The sequence below is a fragment of the Cheilinus undulatus genome, linkage group 13, assembly GCF_018320785.1.
Source record: "Cheilinus undulatus linkage group 13, ASM1832078v1, whole genome shotgun sequence".
In the NCBI taxonomy this organism is placed as follows: Eukaryota; Metazoa; Chordata; class Actinopteri; order Labriformes; family Labridae; genus Cheilinus; species Cheilinus undulatus.
In genome coordinates, this window is record NC_054877.1 from 26738089 (window position 1) to 26764023 (window position 25935).

At 40.9% G+C, this 25935-nt stretch overlaps 1 protein-coding gene across 3 annotated transcripts in view; it reads left to right on the forward strand.

Moving 5' to 3' along the window:
• LOC121520549 (glypican-5-like) overlaps positions 1–25935 on the forward strand; it is a 194339-nt gene that overhangs the window by 72094 nt on the left and 96310 nt on the right. For 2 of the 3 annotated variants that reach the window (XM_041804054.1, XM_041804052.1), the window contains exons 4-6: positions 7040–7200; positions 8284–8340; positions 9819–9941. In XM_041804054.1, the coding sequence (XP_041659988.1) occupies positions 7040–7200; positions 8284–8340; positions 9819–9941 (341 nt within the window). The remainder of the gene's footprint in view (positions 1–7039; positions 7201–8283; positions 8341–9818; positions 9942–25935) is intronic. The other variant, XM_041804053.1, reaches the window with a different exon arrangement.

The following is a 25935-nucleotide window of genomic DNA, read 5'->3' on the forward strand; positions in this document are numbered from 1 at the left end:
GGACACCCAACATTGTGACTTTATATTTATGTTTTAAAAATTGGAAAAGTATAATACCCCCTCTTTAAGATTTGGTTTTCTACGATTTCTAACTCTTGGTTTTCTGAACAATCAGTGTGCAAAAAAATATTTATTTGCACAATCTGCACAAAGCTTATCAACATTTTTTATGAGCTCGAAAGACAGCGTCCTCCGGTCCGCCGTCCGCATACTGCGGTTCAGCGGGGTAAAGTGTGTCTGAGGCAGGTAGCCTGCTGTTGTAACTGTTACAGCCGACATTGTTTTGCTTTCAATTATTATTTGCCGAGTTATTTACAAGCCTTTCCACCTGGCAAAAAAACGTCAGGATATCGCAGTCACGGGTTAAACATTATAACATCAGCATCTTTTTATGGAGGGAGGCGATAATGTCCGCAACGTTCAGACATGGATCATTATTAGAAAATGTTTTAAACAGTAAAATCATTGATTTACATGCAGTTCTTTGGCCTACATCCATACTGCTGCAGCACGTAATCCTGCCTTTCCTCCTCTTCTCTCCTTCATTGTAAGCAGCACACAGGTGCCAGTGTGGCACATTTATGTCACTGCTCATCACAGCCTTATTCAGAGCAGTAAATCAATGTACACACGACCTTTTTTAAATAACAATCAAAATTGTGTTAAAACAACATACAGTCACTACTTAACTGCATAACCACATGTCTCAATAATTTAGCAAATGTGTGTCATATTTATATTTTCTTTATTTGGCAGTCTGTAAACAAGGCTGAAGTTAATGTGCATTGGCCAACAGGATGGTGCAGGAGAAATACAGGAAATTCAGAGAAAAGGTTGTTTTTTTTCTGGTCACTAACTTGCAAATTTTTCTCAGAAATTTAATGAAAAAATCATGATAAAATCGAAATTGTCATCTGGCCATAAAAAAAAATCGTGATATATCCCAGCTGTGGAGAAAACCCTCTCTGCCCTGACAGAGGTGGCTGGAATGCACAGGTAACAGCGTGCCAGCTGGGACAGGAGAGGATACCTGGATGGGAATGTTTTCCACCATGACAGCAGGATACCGTTGGTGGGCAGTGCAGTTTTACGCTCATACATCAGCTTCTCTTGATGTAGCGAAGCCTCACTTGCCAAATCACCTCCAGCGTGTGCACCACATTGGAGATAAACATCCCCAATGGCGGTCATTGGCGCCTCTGTGTTTTGGTGTGAAAACTTTATTGTTCATCATGTCATGTGACATGTGACGAAACATTTGGTTCTTACACCTACATATGAGTGAAGTACAGGCCCGGGAGAAAGGAGGGAGACTCGGGAACAATTGTAAACAGCAAAAATATTTTAAAAAACACGTTCAAATAGTAACTGTAGCTTTCGAATATTACATTTTTTAATATTCAAATTATATTCGAACTGCAAAATTTGTCCTAACAGACATAGTGCAAATGTGTCTCACATCAAAAACAACAATAATTCACCAGAAACATGATGGAAAAAGAACCCCAGAACTCTTAAGAACCCTCTCACTGTACTACAGGCAGTATCTAAACATATCTAAACACTCTGCCCAAGGGCATGATGGGAACCATTTCACTCAGAATGGACTTAAAATCAACCAAGAAATGTTAAATCCTTAGTTCTAACCCCCCTGTTTTGGGATGTTGTTTTTGGATGTGATCTGGAATCATTCTCTCTCCTTGTTCTACTGTGTAGTCAACAGAAGTGGAAAAAGTACATGAGTAGTTTACTCAAATAAAAATACAGTTACTCTGGTTAAAACTTACTAAAATAGAAGTAAAAGGACTGATTTAAACATGCAATCAAAGAAATACAAGTACCCCAAAAACTACTCGATTACACTATTCTGAGTAAATGTGGTTAGTTACTTTCCACTCCTGAATTCATTAGATATTTATTTCAGACACAAAAAAACAGTGAAATGTATCACTGATTTAATGGCTTTACTTCAAAGTTGTATGACAAAGTCTGTTTTGCAGCATGCAGCTCACCACTTTGTCTGACACCTATAGTTACTGAGGTTTTAGGATTGAAAGTAAAAATTAAGGACTGATTTTGGCTTGTTTAATTACCAACTGAAACTCCACAGGATATTTAGTTTTGTACTATACCTTGGTGAAGGTGATTGAGAAATAAAGAGTATTAAAGGGGACATATTAAGCAAAAATCATTTTTTCAGGCTTTTCTAATGAAAATATGTGCCCCTGGCCTGTCCACAATCCCTCAAAGTACCAGAACACCCCCTCCCTCCACCTTTCAGAAAATGTGTGCACAAACAAGCCGTTCTCAGATTTTCCCCTCATGATGTCATGTGGGGAGTTAGCACCGCCCCCAGGTGTGGTTGAAGAAAGCTCCGCCTTCCTCTCCTGATCTTCCTCACAGCTGCCAGCTGAGAGGAGGATCAGGAGAGCCAGAGAGCCACATCAATGTCCTGAAAGGGGCGGAGTTAGACAGCTCTTTAACATTTAAAGCCACAGACACAGAAACAGCTGGTTCTGAGCAGGGCTGAAACAGAGGGGTTTTGAGACATGCAAAAATCCAAAACTGGAGTGTTTTTTCAGCAACAAACTTCACAGGCATGCTTTGGGCACCTCTGAGACCTATATAAACTTGTCTTAAATGGGTAAAATATGTCCCCTTTAAATCGAGACATGACCATTGCATGAGCAAAAACAACCACTATTATTTCTTTTTGCTTTGGTTTAGATTTCTCCTTCTGCACCACCTGCCCCATGTACAGCCTACAAGCTTCACCTGCATACAATCACACACTTTTCTACACAGACCCATAGACCTCGTCATCACTTTAGTCTGAATATGATGCTCCTGCTGTCATCTGATAGCATTGCCCTTTTTTGCTGAATAAGGGAGAGGGATATTGTTTATTCAAACCTCATCTCTCTCTTTTGGATTGGTGCTTCAATAATTCAAATCATAATACTAAACATATTGAAGCAAGTGTGCAGACATAGCTTCTCTGACTCTTGGAATTAAAAGGGCTTTACTGAGTTACTTTATTTGTTTTTATAAACACTAGTGTTTATAATGCTGGACCGAGTGATGCTCAGAGTTGTGAGCTAATCAACATAATATAAACCAAACTGTAAATTTAATAATATCTAAATTTGTGAAACTAATCTGGCAAACTGTGTCTCATAAAACAATCTTTTTAAGAGGTTTTTATTTTCAAGCATTGCAGTAAATATCTCAACACATTGTATTGTGAAGATGGTATGCAAATGAGTTAAAGCTTAATTGTCAGCACAAGCATTGAAGCACTAGCAAAGAGCATTTGGCTTTCTTTGTTGATGGACTAAATAGCCACAACAGTTGCTATGCTCTATCTTTTCTCACCACCACAATGTTACGCGTCTGTGTGTGTTAGCCTGTCCATGTGTGGCTGAGCTGCTCTACCACATGTGAGCATGTTTTATTGGTCCAGAGGGAGTTTAGGTTAATGCAGTAAAACACGTATCCCCGTGCCCAGCGTCAGCCTGAGGAGAGGATTTAAGACCGGAGCGCAGTTAAGCTAAAGTAGAAGAGAAGGGCCTGAGTGGAGTAAAAAAAGGGCAATGCAGATGAAAAATGTTCAGGTAGTAAGTTATGCTCATTGACAATCCCCTTTGCTCAAGAATAGAAAGCTGTTATGTGCAAACTTCCATTTATAAGGCACAGGAGTTGACGGATCTGCCTCACCCTGGAGGGAAAGCTTATTTTTAGAGTGCTTGGAGACCCTTTTTGTCACCATTAACACATATATCAGCTGCTTCCCCACATACTTTTCTAAACTCTTCCCAGTATGTGGACACACCCCTTTAACCAGCCTTTTAAACATACATGCATGCCAGTTCCTTTCTAAATATAGTTTTTGTTTTTGTTTGTGCATTCCACTGTTCTGCACACTTGGAAGCACAAGCATTGTACTGAAGTTAAACCAGCAGTGTGAGGAAAGTTACACAGTTGATTTGACGTTTCAGGAAACATATTGCTGATGATCACAGTAATGATCTCTACCAACTACAAATTTCTGATCTTTTGTAATGTTATTGTCTTCTTGGCGTGCTACATGTCCAATGTGGAAGTGCACATTTATAACTGTCTTCACACATCCTCATCATCTTGTATTTATATCACTCTTATACACATATAAATATACTTACACACTCCAGTAGTTTCAGACTTAAATTTTAGCTTATAGAATGTTTCAGGCAAGAGTTGCAGCGGTGTGAACTGAGCTGTTGCGGACTAAACCAAGCTGCCTGATGTGTTGCCTGTAAGTCAGTTTATCAAGTTGCAAACAGCTGGTTTTGAAACATTGCAATCAGATATTAAATGGAAGCCTTGCTTTGAAAATACTCTAACAGACATTGGTACGAAGCAGAGTTTTTGATTATATAAATGATCATATCTATCTTTTTGTTTTTAGATAAACCTTTCACAAAAATATATATTGAGAGTCAGTACAAGAGAAATGACACAGTTTCTCTCCCAGTTGCACCCATTGCAAGCATTTGCAAGTTTCAACTCATTCCATTGTGAATCTTTGGTCTGAACTGGGCTTCAGGATTTATTTACTGTTAATTGACTCATCTGTTGCTATATTTCCTATTATAGACTGCTAATGTAACACCACAATTTTCATGTACACATATTATGCAACAAATACTTTTTCAGGATTTTCTAGAAAAAAATAAGTGCCCCTGGCCTGTTCACAATCCCCCCAAGAATCAGAAAAATCCCCCCCCCCCCCTTCTCCACCTCTCAGAAAATGTGTGCTGAAACAACCCGATTGTCTCAGACAATCTCAGATTGTCATGATGTCATGTGGGGAGTTAGCATCGCCCCAGGTTCGGTTGGCCCTCCCTGCTTGTAAGAAAGTTCTACCCTCCTCTCCTAATCTTCTTCTCAGCTGGCAAAGATTAGGAGAGCAACATCCTTTAAGTCACATCCATTTCCTGAGAGAGGTGGAGCCAAACAGCTCATCAACATTTAAAGCTACAGACACAGAAACAGCTTGTTCTGAGCAGGGCTGAAACAAAGAGGTTTTGAGACATGCAGACTGAGTGTTTTTTTCAGCAACAAACTTCACAGGCATGTTTTGGGCACCCCTGAGAAAAATATAAACTTGTCTTTAGGGGTAAAGTATGTAACCTTGAATAGTATGAAAAGTTGATAAATCAATTAAGTCATAATTCAGTTTTTTAAAAAGTATTAAAAAGTCTTAAATGCAAGAATATGAGGTCTTACATTTTTGTTTTTGTTTATCTTTATATTAAAGAGTATACAATCTGCTGAGAGTTATGGAATTGAAATACTGAAATTAATACAACTCAGTTAAACTAACTCATGGCTGATCAGTAAAGTAATCATTGACACATTTGTTCTTTAAAATAAGAAATTAAAAAAATAAATAGTCTTGTAAGTATCCTGAAGTGGGCATTTATAGCTTCTATTTTTTGTCTTAAAAACTTAATGTATGATATTCTTTTTAGATTTAACTGCAGTGCAAAACTTGTAGCTCAATAAGTTCTTCTAGATTGTGATATAACTACTTTTAGGCTACTTAAATAAAAAAAAGACCTTACTTTTAGATTCCTTATGGTATCAGAGTTTTTTTCATATTTGAATTTCAAAATGCACCAGGAAAGCCTATTTTCATCATACAATAAGAAATTTTACTGGCACTTCAACTTTTTTTTGGTTGTCACATGCTTGTCTCACTATCAACACAAAACCCATATTTAATTATTTCTCTGTATTCCCTGATCTAGGCCACCCAAAGTGCAGCCCCCAAATTCTAATCTGTGATTGGCTGTTTTACTTGTCAGAGGAGGGATTAGTGTTTGAAATTGACCATTTGAGATGTGCTGCAAAAGGATTCTTGTATTTTTTTTTGTTTGTTTTTGCATTTTGGCATAATACATTTCAAATTTTACAACACTGTACACTAACAGCATCTTCTTTTTTAGTCCTTAAAGAATCAAAGAATCTCAGAAAGACTGTATGTTCCCCCACATTCTGTTGCTGTTTGAATTTAAAAATAAACACACACACACATCTTCAAATGCAATTATGTTTGTAGTTTTATTAGATACGATTAATGAAGATGAAAATGGTAAATACATGCTATTTTCTTGTGTGTTTGGGAACACAAACTTTACACTGCCTGAGTCTGAGCACCTGAGTTATGAAGGTCCCTTACATTACTACAGTTAAGAAATATCAACACAAAATTGGAGGCAACCCTCCTCTTGTTTCTTACAGTAAGTTTCCCTTTACTAAATCAGTGATGAATAATTAGCGCTGCTTAATGTTCCTGTTGGACGCCCTCACACATCGGGATGACTCATCCCTTTAGACAAAGCAGTGAGGATGCATTGATCACTATAAGGAGTTACTCAGTCCAGCATGCAAGAGCCATTACATCCTGTCTCCCTTGCTAATTGAGGGCCACTTAATAACACTGGCCCGAGGCTTTTAAGCCAATGAGATGTCATTGATTTTACCTCTTGGTTCGAAACACACGCCCCTTCATTTTCATGACCCGGCTGTCTCCTCCTTTCCACTACTGGCTTTAATAGCTCAGCGGAGATTCTCGCCAGCTCTGCCAACTGAGCACACGTGCATTCACCTCCATGAGGTAGTGGAATGTTTTACATTTACTGTCAGCCCGGCTGGCAATAACTCACTCATCGCACCATTTTCTTTCATCACATCGCTCACTCCACGCCCTCTGCGTTCCCATGTCATTCGTTACTCAGAAGTTCTCTGGCCAATAATTCTTTTCATCTCTCCTCATCTCACCATCAATCACTAAAAATGTTCAACATTCTTCATTTAAAAGTGATGGCATCAATCTGTATAAAGCAGTCAATCTTACTTTGAATAATTTATCTGCGTTCATATGCTTTTAACTGTGCAGGTGTCAAGTGGTGGTTAATGGAAGTCGTCCTGAAGCTCCACCCGTTCTGTTATGTGTTTTCCCAGCCTAACAGGTGTGTGTGTTTGTTCACCACAGGTGGACAAGGTGTGTGGCCTATCTACTGGAGAACCCACAGGCATGCAGCCTACGAGCCCAGAGGTCACAACCTCCACCGTGACCTCATCTCCTGCTCCGTCTGCAGCCCCCTCCCAACCGCTACCAGAGCAGTGGCTGGGCCAGTTAGCTCACATAAGGAGGTAAGAAAAGGAAATCACAGCTGACCCTTGTGAAATCATTAATAAGCACTTTTTTTTGAAGAGCTCAGGGGAGGCATGATACATTTAAATTAAGTAGGTCTGGCTTGTTTAACATAGACTAAAGAGTGAGAAAAGTCAACTAGGGACTAATCACAGCTGCCATTACTTCCCTTTTGCTTCATATGGTTAGTTAGACACAATATACACCCACTCACTCAGATTTAGTTCCTGGCAGTAGAGTCCATGCCCTCCACCTGGCCTCTGAGGCAGCCATCCCATGCCCACAGCAGCTGGCAGCGATGCACCGAGCGAGGGGGAGCAAGGGGAAGATTAATGTTGACGGACCAACAATTTCCTGTTTACCCAGACGGCCATACCACCAACCCTGCACACCAGCGGGTCTTATTTTAAATAGCATCGCACACATAAAAACCCACTCACACTTACACGTGCAGCATTCCCTGCCTGACCTTGTCCTAAACCATGAATCACTGCTCTCATGCCAGCCTAGCTGACAGGCCTGGCCTGGCAATGCCACCGCCATTCATGGCTGCACAATCCAGCTCCCTGCCTGCTGCAAACCCGGACCAAAGCACAAGTGAGGGCTGACCACTTCAGAGACATGGCAGCACCCGCCACAGTAAATGGAGACTGCTGAAAAATATGAAACATGATAGAATAAAGGAACATTTATGTTTTGTTTTTATAGGAAAAACTTTGAATCAGGAATTCAGCAAAACTTTCCTTGGCCTACTTGTGAATATTTAACTGTTTTCACATGTGCAGAATGAAGATGTTTGCCTGTGTCTGATTCCTGACTTCACATTTACATTACATCTGTGTCTCTTTATTATTTGTTGGCCCGGTGTGGAGATAAGTGGCTATTGATTTTTGTGTGGTGTTGCCTGACCTCTGCATGTGCATGAATTATCACTCTCTTCCAGGGTCAACTGACTGTCTTTTCTCCCTCCTCCCCCGTGTGTGTTTGTCATCCTCCTGTTTCCTCCTCTCATCCCCACCTTCCCTGCATCTTCCATGCTTGCAACAATCTCCCCCCTGGACTCCAACTCCCATCATTCCCAGCTCGTTCCCCCTGAAACCCTCCAAGAACAATAAACATAATCTGAGAACGCTCTCTAGGTAAGCATGAACCCACGTGTCGAGTTTCTGTAAGTGTCTCACACACTTTCATCGAGCGGTGGTGTTTTTTTCATGTTCTACAGTTCAATATCTTTGTGTTTTGGGTGACGGGTGCATTTTTAGTGTTCTATAAACAATGACTGACTGGAGGAATAAACTGTCATGACACCCGCTGTTTTTCACTCCTGCCTCATGGGTGGTAAACTTTGTGTGACTCATGACAGTCTCTATATCCAGATCTGTCGAAGCAAGCACTTTACCACACTGCATAATTTAGACAAATATGCTGACTGAGGGAAGCGGTCACATTCAAAGCTAATCATTTCCTGCCACAATCATGATTATTTATCACATGCATGTATTTGTTGAGGATATGGTAAATTTGTCACATTTTGGGGGTGGTGTCCTTTGAAAGAGCCAGCCTACAGAGCCTATAAAAATTATTCACCCCTTGGATTTTTTTTACCTTTTTAATGATTTTATAAATTAATTCAGCTTTTTTTGACCAAGTATCAGTTTTGAGGAAAGCCTGATCCAGGCAGATTTACACATATGCCATATTCCTTCCATTTCCTGATGATGGGTTTAACTGAAGTCCCAGAGATGTTCGGTGCCTTTGAATTTTTTTGTATGCATCCCCTAACTTAGACCTTTCAGTAATATTTTCTCTGAAACATTGGAATGTTCTTTTGTCTTCGTGGTGAAATAGTTGCCAGGAATACTGATTTACTGATGACTGGACCTTCTACACACATTAACCAACACCGCATTCAGGTGATCTCCATTTGACTTATTGTGACACAAATTGGCTGGAGCTCTGTTGTATTAGGTCAGTCACTTAAAAGGGGTTAAATGTTTATGCAATCATATATTTTGCCTTCCATATTTTGATTTAAGTGACATTAGTTTGACTTTGACATCACAGATTTTTGTCTTTTTTCAGTCAAAAAGCCAAATTATCTTGACCATGATTGATTTATAAAATCAATAAAAGCATAAAACATCCAAGGGGTTGAATCCTTTTATGTATATTTGAACATTAATATTAGAAGCAAACTTACATAAAATTGTATTACTCAGCAGCTTGAGGTCTGCCACTTCATTTGAAAGGCACATAATGATTCTCAGGAGATGTTAGGCCTCAAAGGATGGATCCTTTGTTGGCCGGGGAATGTAGGACACATTTAAAGCCGCCTTTGATGGAGCCTTTGAATGGGACCGCCTTCAATGTGCCACTGTGGTGTACAGTAATTGGTGTTTAAATGCACCATTCGAATGATGCAGCCCCCATAATGTGACATACTGTAGCTTGTGTGTTGTTGGTGGTTAAATATCAAAAACTGTCCTCCAACCACACCAATAATGTGGCCACCATCACTCCACTGTTCTTCTATTGTCTGTTTCTTAACATGTCCATTGATTCAGAAATTTTAGGATATTTCATTAGGATTTACTGCATGGATCTGTTCGTTTTTTAGGGAGTTCTTGATCCACCTGCAGCGCTACAAGTCATTCTTTACAGCATTGCCGGAGATGCTGTGTGAAGGGGAGAACGTTGTGGATGACTCCACGTGCTGGAGTGGGGATGATGTAGTTGAAAGGTAAGAAATGTTAACTTTAAACTTCAGATTATAAAGCATAAAGTCTTGACAAAGGGGCCCTGACTGTGTTAGTGCCAGACATCCTGGGCTAGCCTGACTGACCTATGCTGATATTACTGTCTAGTTATTCAACTTTGCTTCTTTTCTATCAAATCAATAAATTCACTTCCTGTCACTCCCTGCTGTGGCAATGAACTGTCCCACTCAGGATTCATATGTGTATTTATGGTCAGGATTGTAGCCAGGGTTTTAGAAATACTGAGATCTTAAAACTGAGTTTTCTCTGATCATTCAGAAGCATTCAGAACTCCCCAACTTCTTCACTTTCTAGATCTATATGTGTGCTTTTTTTTTTTTTTTTTTAGCTTTTTTTTAATCTAAACACAAGAGATTTCACTTTTCATAAATATAACACAGCTCAAAGTTAAAGCAGGATATGCGATGTGTACTCAGTGGTTCAAGGCATGGGGTGTACATCTTGCTTCACTAGGAAGGATCTAGGCGGGAAAGTGTTCAGACCCCCTTCACCTTTTTCACCTTTGTTATTTTGGAGCCTGATGCTCCAGTTTTTTAAAGTATTGTTTTTTCCTCATTAATCTAAGCTTAGTACCACATGATGATCAGGTGAAAACAGCATTTTTGGAAATTTATTAAAAAAAGAAACCCTGAACTATTACACTGACATAAGCATTCAGACCCAACACTAGAAGTTTAGCTCAGGTTCCTCCCATGTCTCTTGACTGTTTTTGAGATGTTTCTATACCTTGATTGGAGTACACTTGTGGTAAATTAGTTTATTGGACTTAATTTAGAAAGGCACACACCTCTCTATGGAAGGCCTCACAGCTGACTACAGAGCTCAGAGGCAGGATTGTTGTGAGGCACAGATGTGGAGAAGGCTACAAAAGCATCTACTGCACTGAAGATTTCTAAGAGCACAGCAGCCTCAATAATTCTCAAATAGAAGAATTCTGGCACAACCAGGACTCTTCCAAGAGCTGGTTTCCCAGTCAAACTGAGCGATGGGCCCTCTTAGTAAGAGAGGTGACCAAGAAGCTGATGGTCACTCTGACTGAGCTCCAGAGATCCTGGATGGAGATGAGAAAATGTTCCAGAAGGACAACCATCACTTCAGCCCTCCACTGATCTGGACTTTATGGTAGAGTGTCTAGACGGAAGTCTCTACTCAGTGCAAAACGCATTAAAGCCTACTTGGAGTTTACAAAAAGCACCTGAAGGACTCTCAAATTGTGAGAAACAAGTTTCTCTGGTCTAATGAAACAAAGATCAAACTGTTTGACCTCAATTCCAAACAAATTGGAGGAAACAAGACACCACTCACCATCTCAACAATACACAGAGTACTTTTCAATAAGCAGACTTTCAACTTATGTGAGCAGATTACTGTCAAAATGCTTAGAACTTACAGAGAAACATCAGGAAAATAGTGCTTAGGGTTGTACCGCACTAGGAGCACATTGATTTACTAATCTTATGCAATTCAGTAATGTGGATGATTCACTATGTGTTCGTGTTGTAGCTTGTAGTCTACAGCAGTGAGTCTGTGACAAGATAACAAGATGTGAGCTCACATCTTTTTAAGGTGTTTATTGTAGGCTGAGCACCCAATCACGAGTTAGAAACTGTACATTCTTGAAATCTACCTCTCTATTTGCTGAATATGTTTTAGCCTTCCCTACTTTGGTTGGCCTCGGCATCTAGCAAAGATAGCATATTAATGACAAGAGTATTCACTTCATTACCCTCCCACACACACAAACAAAGGCTTTTAACAGAGGAGCAAGTTGTTCTCTTGGCATTGTGATATCTTTGCAATTGCATCAAGAACATTATTTTTTTGGTATAACTCTGAAAAATACAGATCTCTATAACCTCAGTGCTAGCTTAAGCAATGCTTGAAGCGCCTCTAATGCTAATGCACTTGTCTCAACTTTTTTTTTCTTCTCAGTTTGTTTTAGTTGCTCGTTCTGCATTTTTTGCTCTTCTTCATTTGATGTTTTAATCTGCAATGTTTCTGAATCTGCTGCTAGTTTTTCTTAATGAAATTCATTCCAACCATTGTAAAACCTTTGCACTTTATGGGCACCATACAGAACTGCTTATAATCTCTGTGGCAAGTCTCACCTATTGATATGTTAAACACTACTGTGAAAGCAAAGGGGAGATGATTTTTGTTCTAGAAATACAAATAGGCTTCATTGTCTTCCCCTGCAGCTGACCCCTGATGACTTATACACCCAAAATCCTTTTTTCTTTTTTAATATGACTATCTAACATTAATCAGTGTTGATTTTCCACTTAAACTGCAGTTAGAGCAGCTTGTTCCTCATGATTGGGCAACCTTTCATATCATGAAACACTACTTTTCCCTGGCCAATTTTTGAATAAACACATTTTTCTGGCAGCATTTGAACTTGGAGAAGAAAAATTAGATTTCTTCCAAATGGCAATACAGTTAATGCTGACTTGCATGCATCCTATAAGACAGTTTTATCTGAGATCGACCCATTGTACTGCCTTATGGTGAAAGTTTTTAATACATTTCAACTGAAGCAGCTAAAGTCAGTAAGCTTCAAAGCTTTTGTTTGTTCATTTGTGTAGGATAATGTTTGTGAGGCAGTGAAGCTGGCTGTTGTTAATCAGTGGGGAAATAAGGAAGTCATTAAAACCAGCTCCAGATTGAGTGAAAGCAGGCAGAACAAATAGTTGCTAAACTCTCTCCTCCATAGACTCATCTAATGAGCTGCTTTCTGTGCATTTCTCCTTCTTTTTGTTCTGTCTCATATTTATGAGACTTTTAATTCATGCTGATTAATAGGTGTGGCACTGGAACCTTTCAGCTGCTTATGGTTTTGGATGCATCTCTTGGAGACTGGAGTTATAACTGTGTGTTTCAGTCTGCATGAGAAGAACAGAAACTTCAGATCACTGAGTCAGTGTGAGTCTGTAACTGATTCCTCCTGCTGGATCTGTTTCTTGAAATGCTCTCACAACTCGGTCCACAATTATGACAAGGTTATGCTCTCAGTCTTCGGCTGTGGCGCTAAACTGGTTCCGATCACCATGGCAACCTCAGCTCTTGGCACTGCCAATATTGGCTTTGACAGAGGAAAACAGTGGTCCAGAGATGCCTTTTTCCCTGCGATCCACCCTGAGTGCTTGTCAAAGACTTTGGCTCTTGTTGGTTTTGCCAGATTAAGTCATACATTATGCTTTAAGTGAGAACATGGGAAGACATTACACATGTGAACAGATGTCTGAGGTTCTCAAAAGGCCATTTTTATTGTCCCCAGTGGTTTGCAAAAGTGTTTCGTGTGATTTTTTTTTATGAATTAATGTGGCTACAGTTAGCTTATAAACACATATCTTACAAAATCACATCATTATTTTCACTTGGATCTCATCTTGTTTCCCTTTTTCAGTTCTTTTCATTTCTTTTAACTTTCCTACTCTTCCTGACTACTGAGGATCTGCCAATCTCTGACATTTTGAGCAGACCACCCATTCAGAAGGACCTGTGACAGCATGTCAGCCCACAGAGAAGTGTATGCTGCCAATGTGTGCGGGCTGGATCCATGATTTGGGGCAACCATTCTGCACCAAAACACAGGATATATGATATATAAAAACGCATTTTATTGTATTTATTCCTCTATTTCTGTGCCTGTAACACTGATAGTGATCCTGGACTATGGACAGAATTCCTCAAAGTTTCCACAAAGACCAAGATGGTGTATGTGCATTCAAGCATTCAGGAGTAGTGACATCTTTATTTTAGGTGTCTGTTTATGGTTACCATGGTAACCAAAGGTTCTTTTTGGAGACTCCACTTTGAAAATGCCAGGTTCTTTTCTCACAATATCAGGCGTAAAATACTAATTTTTCTCTTCTGTTGTTTTCAGCTTTGAACCTGAACTAGCTAAGGCTTCGTGCTTTAGTCCAGTAACTGTCTGACAGTTTTGGAGGAAACTTCAGAGTGCTACTTTTCGAAAGACACCCTGCATGGAAACCAATTTATTAACCAGACTGTAATCATGTTTATTTCCGCTGTCACCAGCAATTTTATGTAGGTGCTGAAGAAGCTTCCCTCACTTTTGCTGCCAGCCTCAAGTGGACACTCAAGGAACTCAAGCTTTTTCAACATCTGCATTAGCTTTATTTTTCAACACCAGAGGTTGTTGCTTGGTTAAAATGGCATGTTATCACACAATGCTTTTTATTTGCCATGGCCTTGCTCGTGGTGTCAAGTTTTCTTGGTGGAATAAAAAAATAATATGCTGCTGAAATGTTTGGCACCACTCATACTGCTCAGAGATCGGCCTGTGGCTGTTGTGCAAACCTCCCTCACTGTATTTGACTCTCATGGCATTTATCGGAGAGAGAGAGGGAACAAGAGAGGGAGAGAGGACTCGAGGGCATGAAAAGAGTTGGCGTTATGGTGCCGTGGTGCCCCCTGTGCCTCTCTGTGCCCCTGATGAGGGAAGCATGATGGAGTGATGTGGGGGGAAGGGGGAGGGTCTTGGCAGCATAAAGACCCATTGTGGAGTCAGCAGAGTGGGGCACAGCCCTGCCGTGAGGACCCCCAAAGCCTAAAGGGGGAAACAAAGACCCTCCTATGAGGCTGCATGGGAAAGACTTGGACATCACTGCCACTACTACTGCCACTGCCCACACTATGCCTGGGAAAGTCACACAAGAGGATGAGAGATAGTGAGGCAAAGATTAGCAAACAGAGGTGTGCTGTGAAGGTACGGTCGGAAATGGACACGCTAAGCTGCTGTGGCGTTTGTCTGTGTCACAGTCTGACTTCCTGTGTGGTTGGCACACAGAGCCTAGAGGGGGGTTTTTCCCCACACTGAGGATAACATGGACATGAACGCATATGCATCAATCCACACGGGATCCATATGCTATTCAACAGCTGGAGGGTTTATCCATTCAGACACAATCATACTGCTGTAGGAGCACACATCCACATGTGTAAAGACACACACTCGTATGTTGTAACACTTCAAAGCACATCAGAGGCTTAAAGGACTGAAATCCCCTCCCTCTCTTCATTCAGCGTCTGATGACAGAGGGGCAGTGAGGGCCAGGCAGTTGTATGTTACAACTAAGAGTGCATGTTGGCATGTGTTTAAACATCTCTGAACATTTAAGGCATCACACGTGTGAATACTTTACACCATCTTTTCAGGAAAGATAAGATCAACCAAAATGACCTCACTCTTTATTTAGATTAGCCTCTTACTATTCATCTGTCTCAGCCGTCTAATCACAATCTGAGCTCATTTACTGCCATCTGTCTCAGCTTTAATTATGTTAAATACCATCCTTGTTTTTACTTGCCTTTTTGAAAAACCTTTAGACATACACATAGTTAGAGATGAAGCTGCTGGCTAAAGCCACTGTTATGGCATCAAAAAGTCTTTGAAAAGCTAACCTCAAGGAAAGTTTCATTAGATGATAACTTCGTATCAGATATCTCTAATGTAAAAGTGTTCAGGGGATTTTTGAGAAAAAGAATCTACACATGCACATATTGGGCCATCATCTAAATACAGTATGATTTTAGAAATGCTCAGCGCAGTTGGTAGGAAAAAAGCTGGATAGATGTGTGCATCATCGTCAGTATCCTGGAGCAGAGTGCCTTAGGTGCAGCAAACTGGATTAAAAGAGGAATGCTGATACTGCAGTGATTGGCCCCTGTGTGGTTTAGTAAGAGCAGGGGTAACTTTCGGGTAAAGCAAGACTGAGCACAGTGAGCGAGGTGTAGAAGCAGAAAATCAAATGTAAAACATGGTCACAGGTGGTAAATGAAAGCCAGGTGGAGCGGAGGCCACAGTTTGCAACCTGAAAAGGGTGAAAAATCCTTGCACATTAATCAGTCACAGTCTAGAGCTGCTATGTTTTTAATCTAAATAAAATTACATCTTTTACTGCTGAAGTTAGAATTATCTCAGATATAGCTCATACTATAATCTCCTTGATTGAAATTACTTCAAAAAACATGGAAGCAAACATTACATAGTTGTACTGGCATTCTGAACTGCTAGTAGCAAGAAGTAAAAGAAACAAGTTAAATGTCAGAGTTTCTAGTATGGACTGAAACTTAATTTCCTTAAAAGTTGGGACAGTGTTAACACAAGAGTGGAAAAGTTGTCGAAGGTTATAAAATGCTGAATGAGAACACCTGGTTACAATGCGAGTCATAAGGGGGGCAAAAAGGTAAAACTTTCTTGGTCCCAGTAGAATGATGGGGTCCATTAACCTGACATGCCAGATGGATTTTTTTCACACATCCATCTTGAAAAGCTTCAATAGAAAATGTTTGAGAAGAGGCAGAGGCTTTGAAAAAACTTTGAGTGTGATTGGATGAACGTTCTGTCCATCACATCTCTACGGGCCAATCAGAGCAACAAAACATGTGACGTAGCCGCTATCAAGCTGCGCGTGCGCAGCTACTGAGGAATAACACGAAACATGGTGACTATAGACATGTAAGTACTTGACTTTTGTCGTTTTGGAAAAGAAAACAACTCACTGCTATTCTTTGTTCTTCTTTTAACGAAGACATGTTGTCAAGTTCTGATAAAACTGGCGCTTAAGCAGCATCCATGCTAATCTCTTCGTCCATAACTGCACCAGCTCTTGCTGCTGCTTGTTAACGTCACAACTCTGCTGCGCTTGAATGTACTGCCCCTTGTCACTGATTGGTCCTATCACTTTCTAACTGGGCCCAAATGGTTCAGATGGGAGCTTTGCAAGATGGATTCGCCAGTGAAAAACAAGGAAACGGACGTGTCCATCTGCTTTGCAAGGTTAGGGGTCCATAGATATTAGTAAAAACATGCTCTATCTTAAATCTGATGACTGCCAACCAAATGTTAGAAACAAAATGAACTTTTATCTGTCTGTCTGTCTGTAAGCCAATTTATTTGGTTAGTTGGTTAGTTAGTTGGTTGGTTGATTGGTTGGTTAATTAATTGGTTGGTTGGCTTGGTAGTTGGTTGATGGGTTGGTAAGTTGGGTGGCTGGGTTGTCAGCTGGGTGGTTGGTTAGTTGGTTGGCTAGGTAGTCTGCTAGGTGGTTGGTCACTTGGTTGGTTGTTTGGTTGGCTGGGTAGTTGGTTGGTTGGTTTGGTTAGTTTGGTTGGTTGGTTGGCTTGTTGAATAGTTGGTTGGTCAGTTGGTCAGTTACTTGGCTGGGTAGTCAGCTGGGTGGTTGGTTGAATAATTGGTTGGTTTGTGGGTTGGTTGGTTGGTTAGTTGGTTGGCTAGGTAGTCAGTTGATTTGTTCATTTGGTTTGTTGATTGGTTAGTTGGTTAGTTGGTTTGGTTAGTTGATTGGGCATGTTGTTTTGGTCCACAGATACAAAGCCTACAATTTGTTTGCCTTTTAATAAGTTGACTCTACCGTTATTGCACAGTCACATATAAGGCCCGTAATCTATAACCCTCAAGGTGTATAACAGGAATGATGATATGATAACCTTTATAGCTCTTTTTTATGCTCTATCATAAAGCTACAGCCTTAAAACGGGAATTACAGACATAATATACATAGTCCTTAAAGAGTATACTATTCTAAAATCTTGACAATGATGAGGGCAGACAAATACTCCATTAGGCACAGCTGTTTTAATGAAAACTGTGCAATGCAGGCTTAGATTTCAGCATGATGTTGCTTTTGTCTCTTGGGTTCAAAATTTCAACACAATGGGAGTCTTTCCACAAAGTAAGTGCTGTCCTTTCTGCGGTCTTGCTAATTGAATTTGCTTGCCACTCCTACACACTGACACAACTGTACACAACTGTGCAGCTACCTGCACAGAAGAGCAGAAACCGTGCAGATGCTTGGAGGATATACAGTATGTGTGAGGTGGCAAATACAGATGCCAATACAGATCATCACACATGTTACTGGGCCAAATTGCAACTGGTTAGTTTATTACAAGGACCTACAAATGCTGGTGAATTGGTATGAGTGGGTAATGGGTGTTTGTGTGTTCACTTGTGCAGGTGTTCTTCAGTAAGAGCAGAATACTAATAATTCATCGTTGCACTTTCAGGATGTTTCCAACTTTTGGATTAGTTCAAGTGTGATAGACCACAGAAAATACTGTGAAGTGAGTGCTTCTGGATGCCTTGCATTTTTATAAGGTTATGACAATCCGTTTGTTTATGATTTTGACATCTGGAATCTATTCTGCTATTACAGGGAGGGAGGGAGGAGAGAGAGAAAGCAGAACGCTCACACTTCATACTCTTGCTTACTTTCTCTCCTTCATCCAGTCTCATCCAGTCTTCGTTTGTTTGGTTCCAACTGGTTAATACATTTCTCACAGAGAGGACGATAAATTAATAAAAATGTGGTGAGGAAGAAAACTCTTCTCTCTGAGCTTTTGTTTGCTGTTGGTGTGACTTAAACCTAAGCTGCAAAGCTCAAGCAGAAGCCAGTTCATTTATTTATGTAGACTCAATTATTTCTAAAATTTAGGTATACAGACAGATGAATTAAAGAAAAGAAAGACTTTTATTTTGACATCTAAAACTTCAAGTAAAGGAAGTCATCATAATCAACAAATACTTTTTATTACCATAGGTTTAAAGGATAAAATACAAACAAGTGAAAAAAGAGCACCCTCCCAATGCTAAACTTCTAAATGGTGCACAACAAAAACAAAATTAACTAAGACTGAGAAAGTCAGTACTCAAACTGTGCTGTGCACCAGTGCCGCAGGCCTTAATAAACTGCTCTAAAGGACATTGAGTGTTGACTTTCTCAGTCTTAGTTAAAGGATAAAATCTCATTTAATTTAAACAGGCACAAGTAGTGATTTTTGAAGGTTTTAATTGTCAATAATTTATCAAAATGATCATTTTTAATTTTTCTCCATGACTTAATTTTCCCCATAAGCTGAAACCTTAATTTGTAACAAATGAAGAAGAAAGCATTTGTGTCTCCTCTAAATTGAACATACTCTGATCCATTCACTCCATCTTTAGAAAAAGATCACATAATTGGAAAACTGTAGACACCGGCTATGTGATTAAAAACATATCTGCATTACAGACTGTAGACATGCTAAGAAACTAACTTTTTATCTCTTACCTAAGAAACTATCCATTGTACTTAACAATGTAAAGTACATACTAAATTAAACACAGAGCTGAACAGCTGGCTCTGGCCCTAGTGCACCGTAAGGTCAGGGGGAAGGCTAATTGCTGGAGTGCTTGTTTGTTTTTAACTTGAACAAGCTGCTGCTGGAACAAACATCTTACCTGATGAAGGAGTGTTTTAATCCATATGTCCCTTGTCTTCAGTTCTGGATGATTGAAATAAACAGACTGTGGCTTTGTCTCTCTCAAAGCAGCAACAGTTCAATCCCTCCTGTCTGTAAGCGCTGGGATGCTAAAATTTGATAAAGTATGATGATGGACACGTTCTGTTCCTCTCAAGTCTGTCACAATAAAAGCCTCCAATCCTAATCATCATTTAAGACTTTTAGCCAAGTTTCTCCTAAATTAAGATTGTGTGTAGGAGTTTTCCTTCATTTGTTGGTAATTAAAACAAGAAGTTACCCAATACTGAATACCTCGGACTTGTATTTTTTTTTGTTAGGGGACTGATTTGAATTTTACTGCTGTCAAATTGAAGTTTGACGACTAATCTTCATATGATTTTTTGTTTTTCTAGCACCTTTTACCTTTTTCATTAGCATTTGGCATAAGTGACAGATCCTGCTGTCCTTCCTCTGGCCCTTTCTCAGAAGTTTTCTTCTTTTCCTCCTTAGCACTGATTCAGTGGCCCATCCCTTTCCCATAACCCTGGGCTGCTGCCTGAGACCTCAGCATGACCCGCTCTACATTACTGCACTGCTTAGACTTCTCTCTCTTTGGGCCTGCATCTTTGTGTGTGGTGTGTGTGAGCACGTGACAGAAAGGAAGAACAACAACAGTGATCGGGTTCCAGAAATGGAGAGTTATTTACTCTTTCTGCTAAAATACTTGGACTGGGAGAGTTTGGAGGTATGGAGTTTCTAAATCCGGGGCTGTGTACAAGACAAAGGGGGAAATAGTACTCAAAGATGGTTTGTGTAGATGGTGTGTAATCAAATGGGATTTGTTGGCTTCCATGTACAATTATTTACCAGTTTTGGACTTAGCACTCCTCTGGGTGAAGAGTGTTTATGTGTGTCAGCCTCCTCAAATTTAGGATTTTTGGATTGAGTTGTGCTCATGTGTGTTTGTGAAATTTCGCTCCAGCTCTGTTCAGACTTACTGTCATCACTTTTATAGACGCCACACGGTTTTATAGCCCCTCCCTGCTGGTGTGTCCAACCAGCGGACACAGTTGGGCTAATATAATTAAAGTGCCACAATAGACTGGCATGTTTTACTGGAGCAGTTCCGACTGGGCGAGGTAGACACAGTGCACCCACTAACCTTTCTGCTCACCCATTGGCAAGGTATCAAACTCATAGCAGGAGAGAAGGATGAGGAGTAGAGGGATGGACGTGCTTCAGAGGGGGAAAGGAAGCATGGATGAGGAAACAACGGATAGAAGAAGACGTAAACGGATGAATGGATGAAGGAAAAAAATGAAGGATGTAGGTCAGTTGCAGCAGGAAGCGGTGGCTTTCCGAGAGCACTCTGTCTTTGTGGCTTAATTGCCTCTATGAGCCTGTTTGAAGTGCGCTCTGCTAGCGTGTCTGGGTGCTGGCCAACAGTGCTCTATGCTGGTGTGTGCGTTAGCCTCCCGAGCATTTTTTGTACCTCAGTTTGACACGCATTGTGACGCACTACGATAATTGACAAAGAACAAAACCCTGAAAAATGTGTCCTCCTTGATGTCATCTCTCCTGATTGTGTGTAATTGTGCACAGAAACACGACATCACCCAAAATATTCCGTGTAAAACAAAACAGTCGAGGAAAGCTCCTCCAGGACAGACCCTGCGTTTAGGAGGCAATTTAGTCTTGTCATGAAATTGCTCTTGGAAGACCCACTGCTATGCAATGAAGTGCTCTCTGTTCTCTGCACGCTCTCAGTGATGCTTATCATGATGTTGCAATGCTTGAGCTGGCTCTGCCTGTGTCAACAATCTGATTTGTAATGGACCTTTTGAAAAATATTCAGACTTTAGTTTTTTACTACCTTTGGCACTAAAATCCAAGTTCAGACAAGATATTATAGTCGTAACATCTCTAAGTTTAATATTTTTTAAAGCAGGGTGTCCAAACTACTGCCCACAGGCCAACTGTGGTCCCTGGTCCAGTCATTACCACAGCAAAGTCAAAAAAAGAAATTAAATTGGCCCACATTAGAACATAAAGCTTGTGCTTGACTGTTCTCTGCTTCCTAGTTTTGACTCTAAGTGGTGCTGCAGTTAAGTCTGCAAAAAAACATTTTGTTAAGAAGAATTCAGTGCTTTTTATCATGACTAAATTGATACAACTTACCTTGCTGATGGATGATGGATTAGCTAGATTCCATGTCTGAGATCCAAAACACTTATGCCATCCATCCATCCATCCATCCATCCATCCATCCATCATCTTCTGCTTATGTGGGTTGGGTCATGGTGGCAGCAGGTGAAGTAAGTCAACCCAGATGTCCTCCCCAGCAACACTGTCCAAGTTCCTCCTTAGGGATTCCGAGGCGTTCCTTGGTCAGATGGGAAATATAAACCCTCCAGTGGGTTCTGGGTCTGCCCCGGGGCCCCCTCCAAGTTGGACACACCCGGAAGACCTCCACCGAAAGGTGACCAGGAGGCATCCTGATCAGATGAGATCCCTCTGGAAGTCTGATCCTGTCTCCTAAGGCTGAGCCCAGACACCCTCCTGAGGAATCTCATTTCAACCAATGAACCTGCGATATAATTTTTTACTCATCACCACTCAGTCATTCATTGCCATAGGTGAGGATTGGAACATAGATCAGTGGGTACATCAAAAGCTTTGCCATCCGGCTTAGCTCTCTCTTCACCAAAATTGTAACGTCCAGCACCCGTAAAACTGCTGATGCCACAGCAATCCGCTTGGTCTATCTCACGGTCCATTCTACCCTCACGCATGAACAAGGCCCACTGTTTTCGGTAGAGGGCGATGGCCGTAGACTCGAGGGAGCTTATTCTCATACCAGCCATTTCACATTCAGTTGCAAACTGTCCCAGTGTCTGTTGGAGGTCCCCAGTCAAGGAAGCCAGCAGAACCACATCATCTACAAACAGCAAAGATAAAATTCTGAGCTCCCTGAACTGGAAACCCTCCTCCCCTGACTGCGCTTTGACATCCTGTCCATGAAAATCACAAACAGGATCAGAAATAAGGGGTAGCCCTGCCTGACACGCACTGGGTATGTGCCAGACTTTGTGCTGTGGATGTGGACACAACTCTCTCTTTGGTTATACAGGGACCTGATGGCTTACAGCAGCAGCCCTGGACCCCATATTCCTGCAGTACCCCTTACCTCCCCCCCCCCCCCACCACTTATGCCTGGTCTAAAAATGACCTGACTTTCGTGTCACACAAGGAAAACAAGCCGTTAGCTTCAGATGGGGTTAAGATGTATTGCAAGCTGGGAAACAAAGGTGACCAGCGATAAGCTCAGATAGCTGCATACCTGCAGTTTCCTTTCACACTGGACCACATTTCTTTAATAAAAGAAGAACACAGAAAGGTTTTCTTGGCAGAAAAGATTAGAGCTGCTGGTAGCAGCAAGAATTGCACTCTGCTATCTGCACTGTCTCAAGGTTTAATCTAAAAGCATATTGTACCAATGATCTTCAAGCATGTTTTGGCCTGCAGCTGTTTTGGCCTGCAGCTGTTTCTTATTTTAAACCTTCTGTTTTGTGTGTGTACTTTGTTAATTAATGTCTTTTGAAAGAGGGTCAGATTATGTAAGATTACTCTTTCTGCTCCTTTTTGTTTGTAATCAGAGATATTTTTTTTTGTTTGAATTTAAATATTTTGCTTGGTTGTTGAATTAAATACATTTTTCAAAATAGCATCAACACTCCTATAAAGTGTATCAGTTTCATGTTGCTTGCTGTTGTACTGTGTCTGGATGTGGAGATGAACCATCAGTGTCTTTTCTCTCTGCTGTTCAGAGAATCAGCGTTTTTTTGCTTGTTAAGCATAAACAGAAAGATGTGATGTAGGCATTATACATTCTTGAAGCATATCTTCATCTACATTGTAACTTAAATACACTAAAGGTGAAGTATATCTCCATGGCCCAGACAACCATTTTTTCTGTATGTGGCCCTCAATGGAAAAAGTTTGGACCTCCCTGTTTAAAGCAATAAAAACTATGTAATTTATCCTAACTTTTTTGCATCTTTACAGCACTTTTTTCCTAAAATATATGTATAGTGTGTTTTGAGACTGTTTTGTGATCTTGCTTTCCACAGACAGCCTCAAAGTGTGGATTTTTGATGGGCACACCCTAGCTTTAAAAAATGAAACAGTGACTTTTAGCACAGTTATGACAAAGGGAAATAAAAGTTCTCCTGAAATAGAGCCCACTGTGTGAGAAATGCTTCATATCTTTAACTCTTACAATATCAGTAACACACACACTTGCTGTGGAGAGCACTTTCATACTCTTCAAAGGAAGAGAAAATCCACTTTCAAACCTCTGCCTTTGATCCAAACACGCAGCTCAAACTATAGCCGTGCCGACACGGGATTATGGCCTTATAGACCATCACACTATTTCTGTGTGCCAGAGACCGAGCTCATTTTATACACAAAACATTCCCACACCCAGCACACACACTTCAACACTCACACACAGTGTGATCATACTGAGCTGTACCTGTCTGCTATGACTATTTTTAGGGGCTGTTATCCTCTTTCCTGGGGGATGCAGTGGACTTTACAAAGGTCACTCCTAGCTTGATTCAGTCTGTGCTTTTTGTCTCAATATGAGCTGAGTTTTGAGTGATGTAATGTATACCTGTAAGACTAAATTTAGAGGCCACAGCAAGCATTGGCAAGAGTCCCTGTGGAGTTTTAGTGTGAATGCGTTTTAGAGTTTAAGCTTTCAGTGTGTGGTATTTACCATCAGAGTGAGATTCTGAACAAGACGTCTGGTTGGGTTCCAACTGCAAGTTCAAGTTTAAGTCCAAGTTGTTGTCCAACCCAATGGATAAGTATGTGAGTTTAAAATTAAGATGAATGACAGGCATGGGAGGAGAGAGGGAAAGCTAACAAAACCAACGCTATGCAAACAACAAAAGTACAGTACACTACTGTGCAGGGTGTTGTGTGTGTGTGTCTATGATCTGTGCTCGCTGTGTGTATGTGGTAACCTGAAACCACAGGGAAAACGTTCCTAGAATTCCGGGTGGGTTTGGTGTCGTGGCTCGCTCACTGAAGCCCCCTGAGTGGTGCTGGGAATGTGGCCTCCGCACGGAAGAGCTACAGAGTGAAGGGAAAGTCCCCCCCACCCCCTTCACCCCCACCCAACATCCCCACTTTGATGACTTCAAATACAGGTTACTCTGCAGTGAAACACAGGCACATCAATTATCTTAACCAATAATACAGGGCAGTACTTATATAGACCTAGTCAAGGACCTCTGCATTTGCATATGAGTGCAAATGAATTGGCAGAACCGTCTGAAAGCGCTGTAGTATACGACTCTGACCAGTAGTTGGCAGTGTGACTTTGTAATGAAACAACATGTGTGCACACGTTAGCTTCCCTACAAAGGTGTAAACACACAAATTTAGCTTAAATGCAAATGCTTGTATCAACAGACAATGAGGTGGAGTTACTGCACCAAGCGACGAGGGGCAGTACTTTGCGGTGCAGCAGAGTCGTGACGTAAGCAAGCAGCAACAAGAGCCCGGTGCAACTGTGGCAGAAGACATTAGCGTGGATGCTGCTAAAGCACCAGTTTTATCAGAACTTGACGATGTTTCTTCATTAAATCAAGAACAGAGAACAGCATTAGGGGGGTGAGCAGATGGTCCAGTGGTTTGAGGCACACATCATGTACGCGGGCAGCCCAGGTTCGAATCCGGCCTGTGGCCCCTCACCGCATATCTCTCCCCACTCTCTTTCCTGTTCCAAGTCTATCCACTGTCCTCCTCTATCTAATAAAGGTCCCAAAAAAAAATCTTAAAAAGAACAGCATTTTTGTTGTCTTTTCGTTATGCAGTTTTCTATGGAGTTTACTCCTTCGGTAAGGGCGCAGGTGTGCAGCTCGGTAAGGGCTACGTCACATGTTTTGTTGCTGTGATTGGCCCGTAAAGATGTGACAGACAGAACGTTCAGCCAGTCACCCTCCAAGTTTTTTTTCAAAGGCTCTGCCCTTTGCCAAACGCTGTCTATGAGTGGTTTTCCAAATGGATGTGTGAAACAAATTCATCTGGCGTGCCAGGTAAGCTCCACTAATAGTTAACAATAATAACAGCTGCCTGTTAAGCTCATGTTATGTAGTTTACTCCCCAGAGCTGTGCATGCCCACTTTGTTGTATGTCTTGACGCTTTTATCGGCCTGTAGTGACTATGACAGATGGAACATGACTATGGCTGGTTGCCCAGATAGATGTGATATAGATATATATATATACATACATACATACATATATATGAAACAGTTTGGCATGTCAGGTGATGATGCAGCTTCTAAGTGGCTCTTACAGACACTCCAAGCACATCTTTTTAATGCGATGAAGTAGCCAAAATAAAGTAACGATATACTGTGATGTACCTAAAGTACTTGGCCGTGGCAAAAGTTTGTCCAACAGGAAGTAGCATAGCAACAGCTGCTATGAGAAGAGGCTCTCTTATTGGTGAGTCAGTGGACCAGTCAGACAGCCAACAAAAAGTAAGTTCAGTGACTCTGGGATAAATTTGCCCAGTTACTGTTCAAGCCTCTTGACGGTAATCTTGGGCCACTCAGACTGAGTCTGATGACCGACTTATGTGTCCAGTCTCCACCTGTGGCTCGCTGA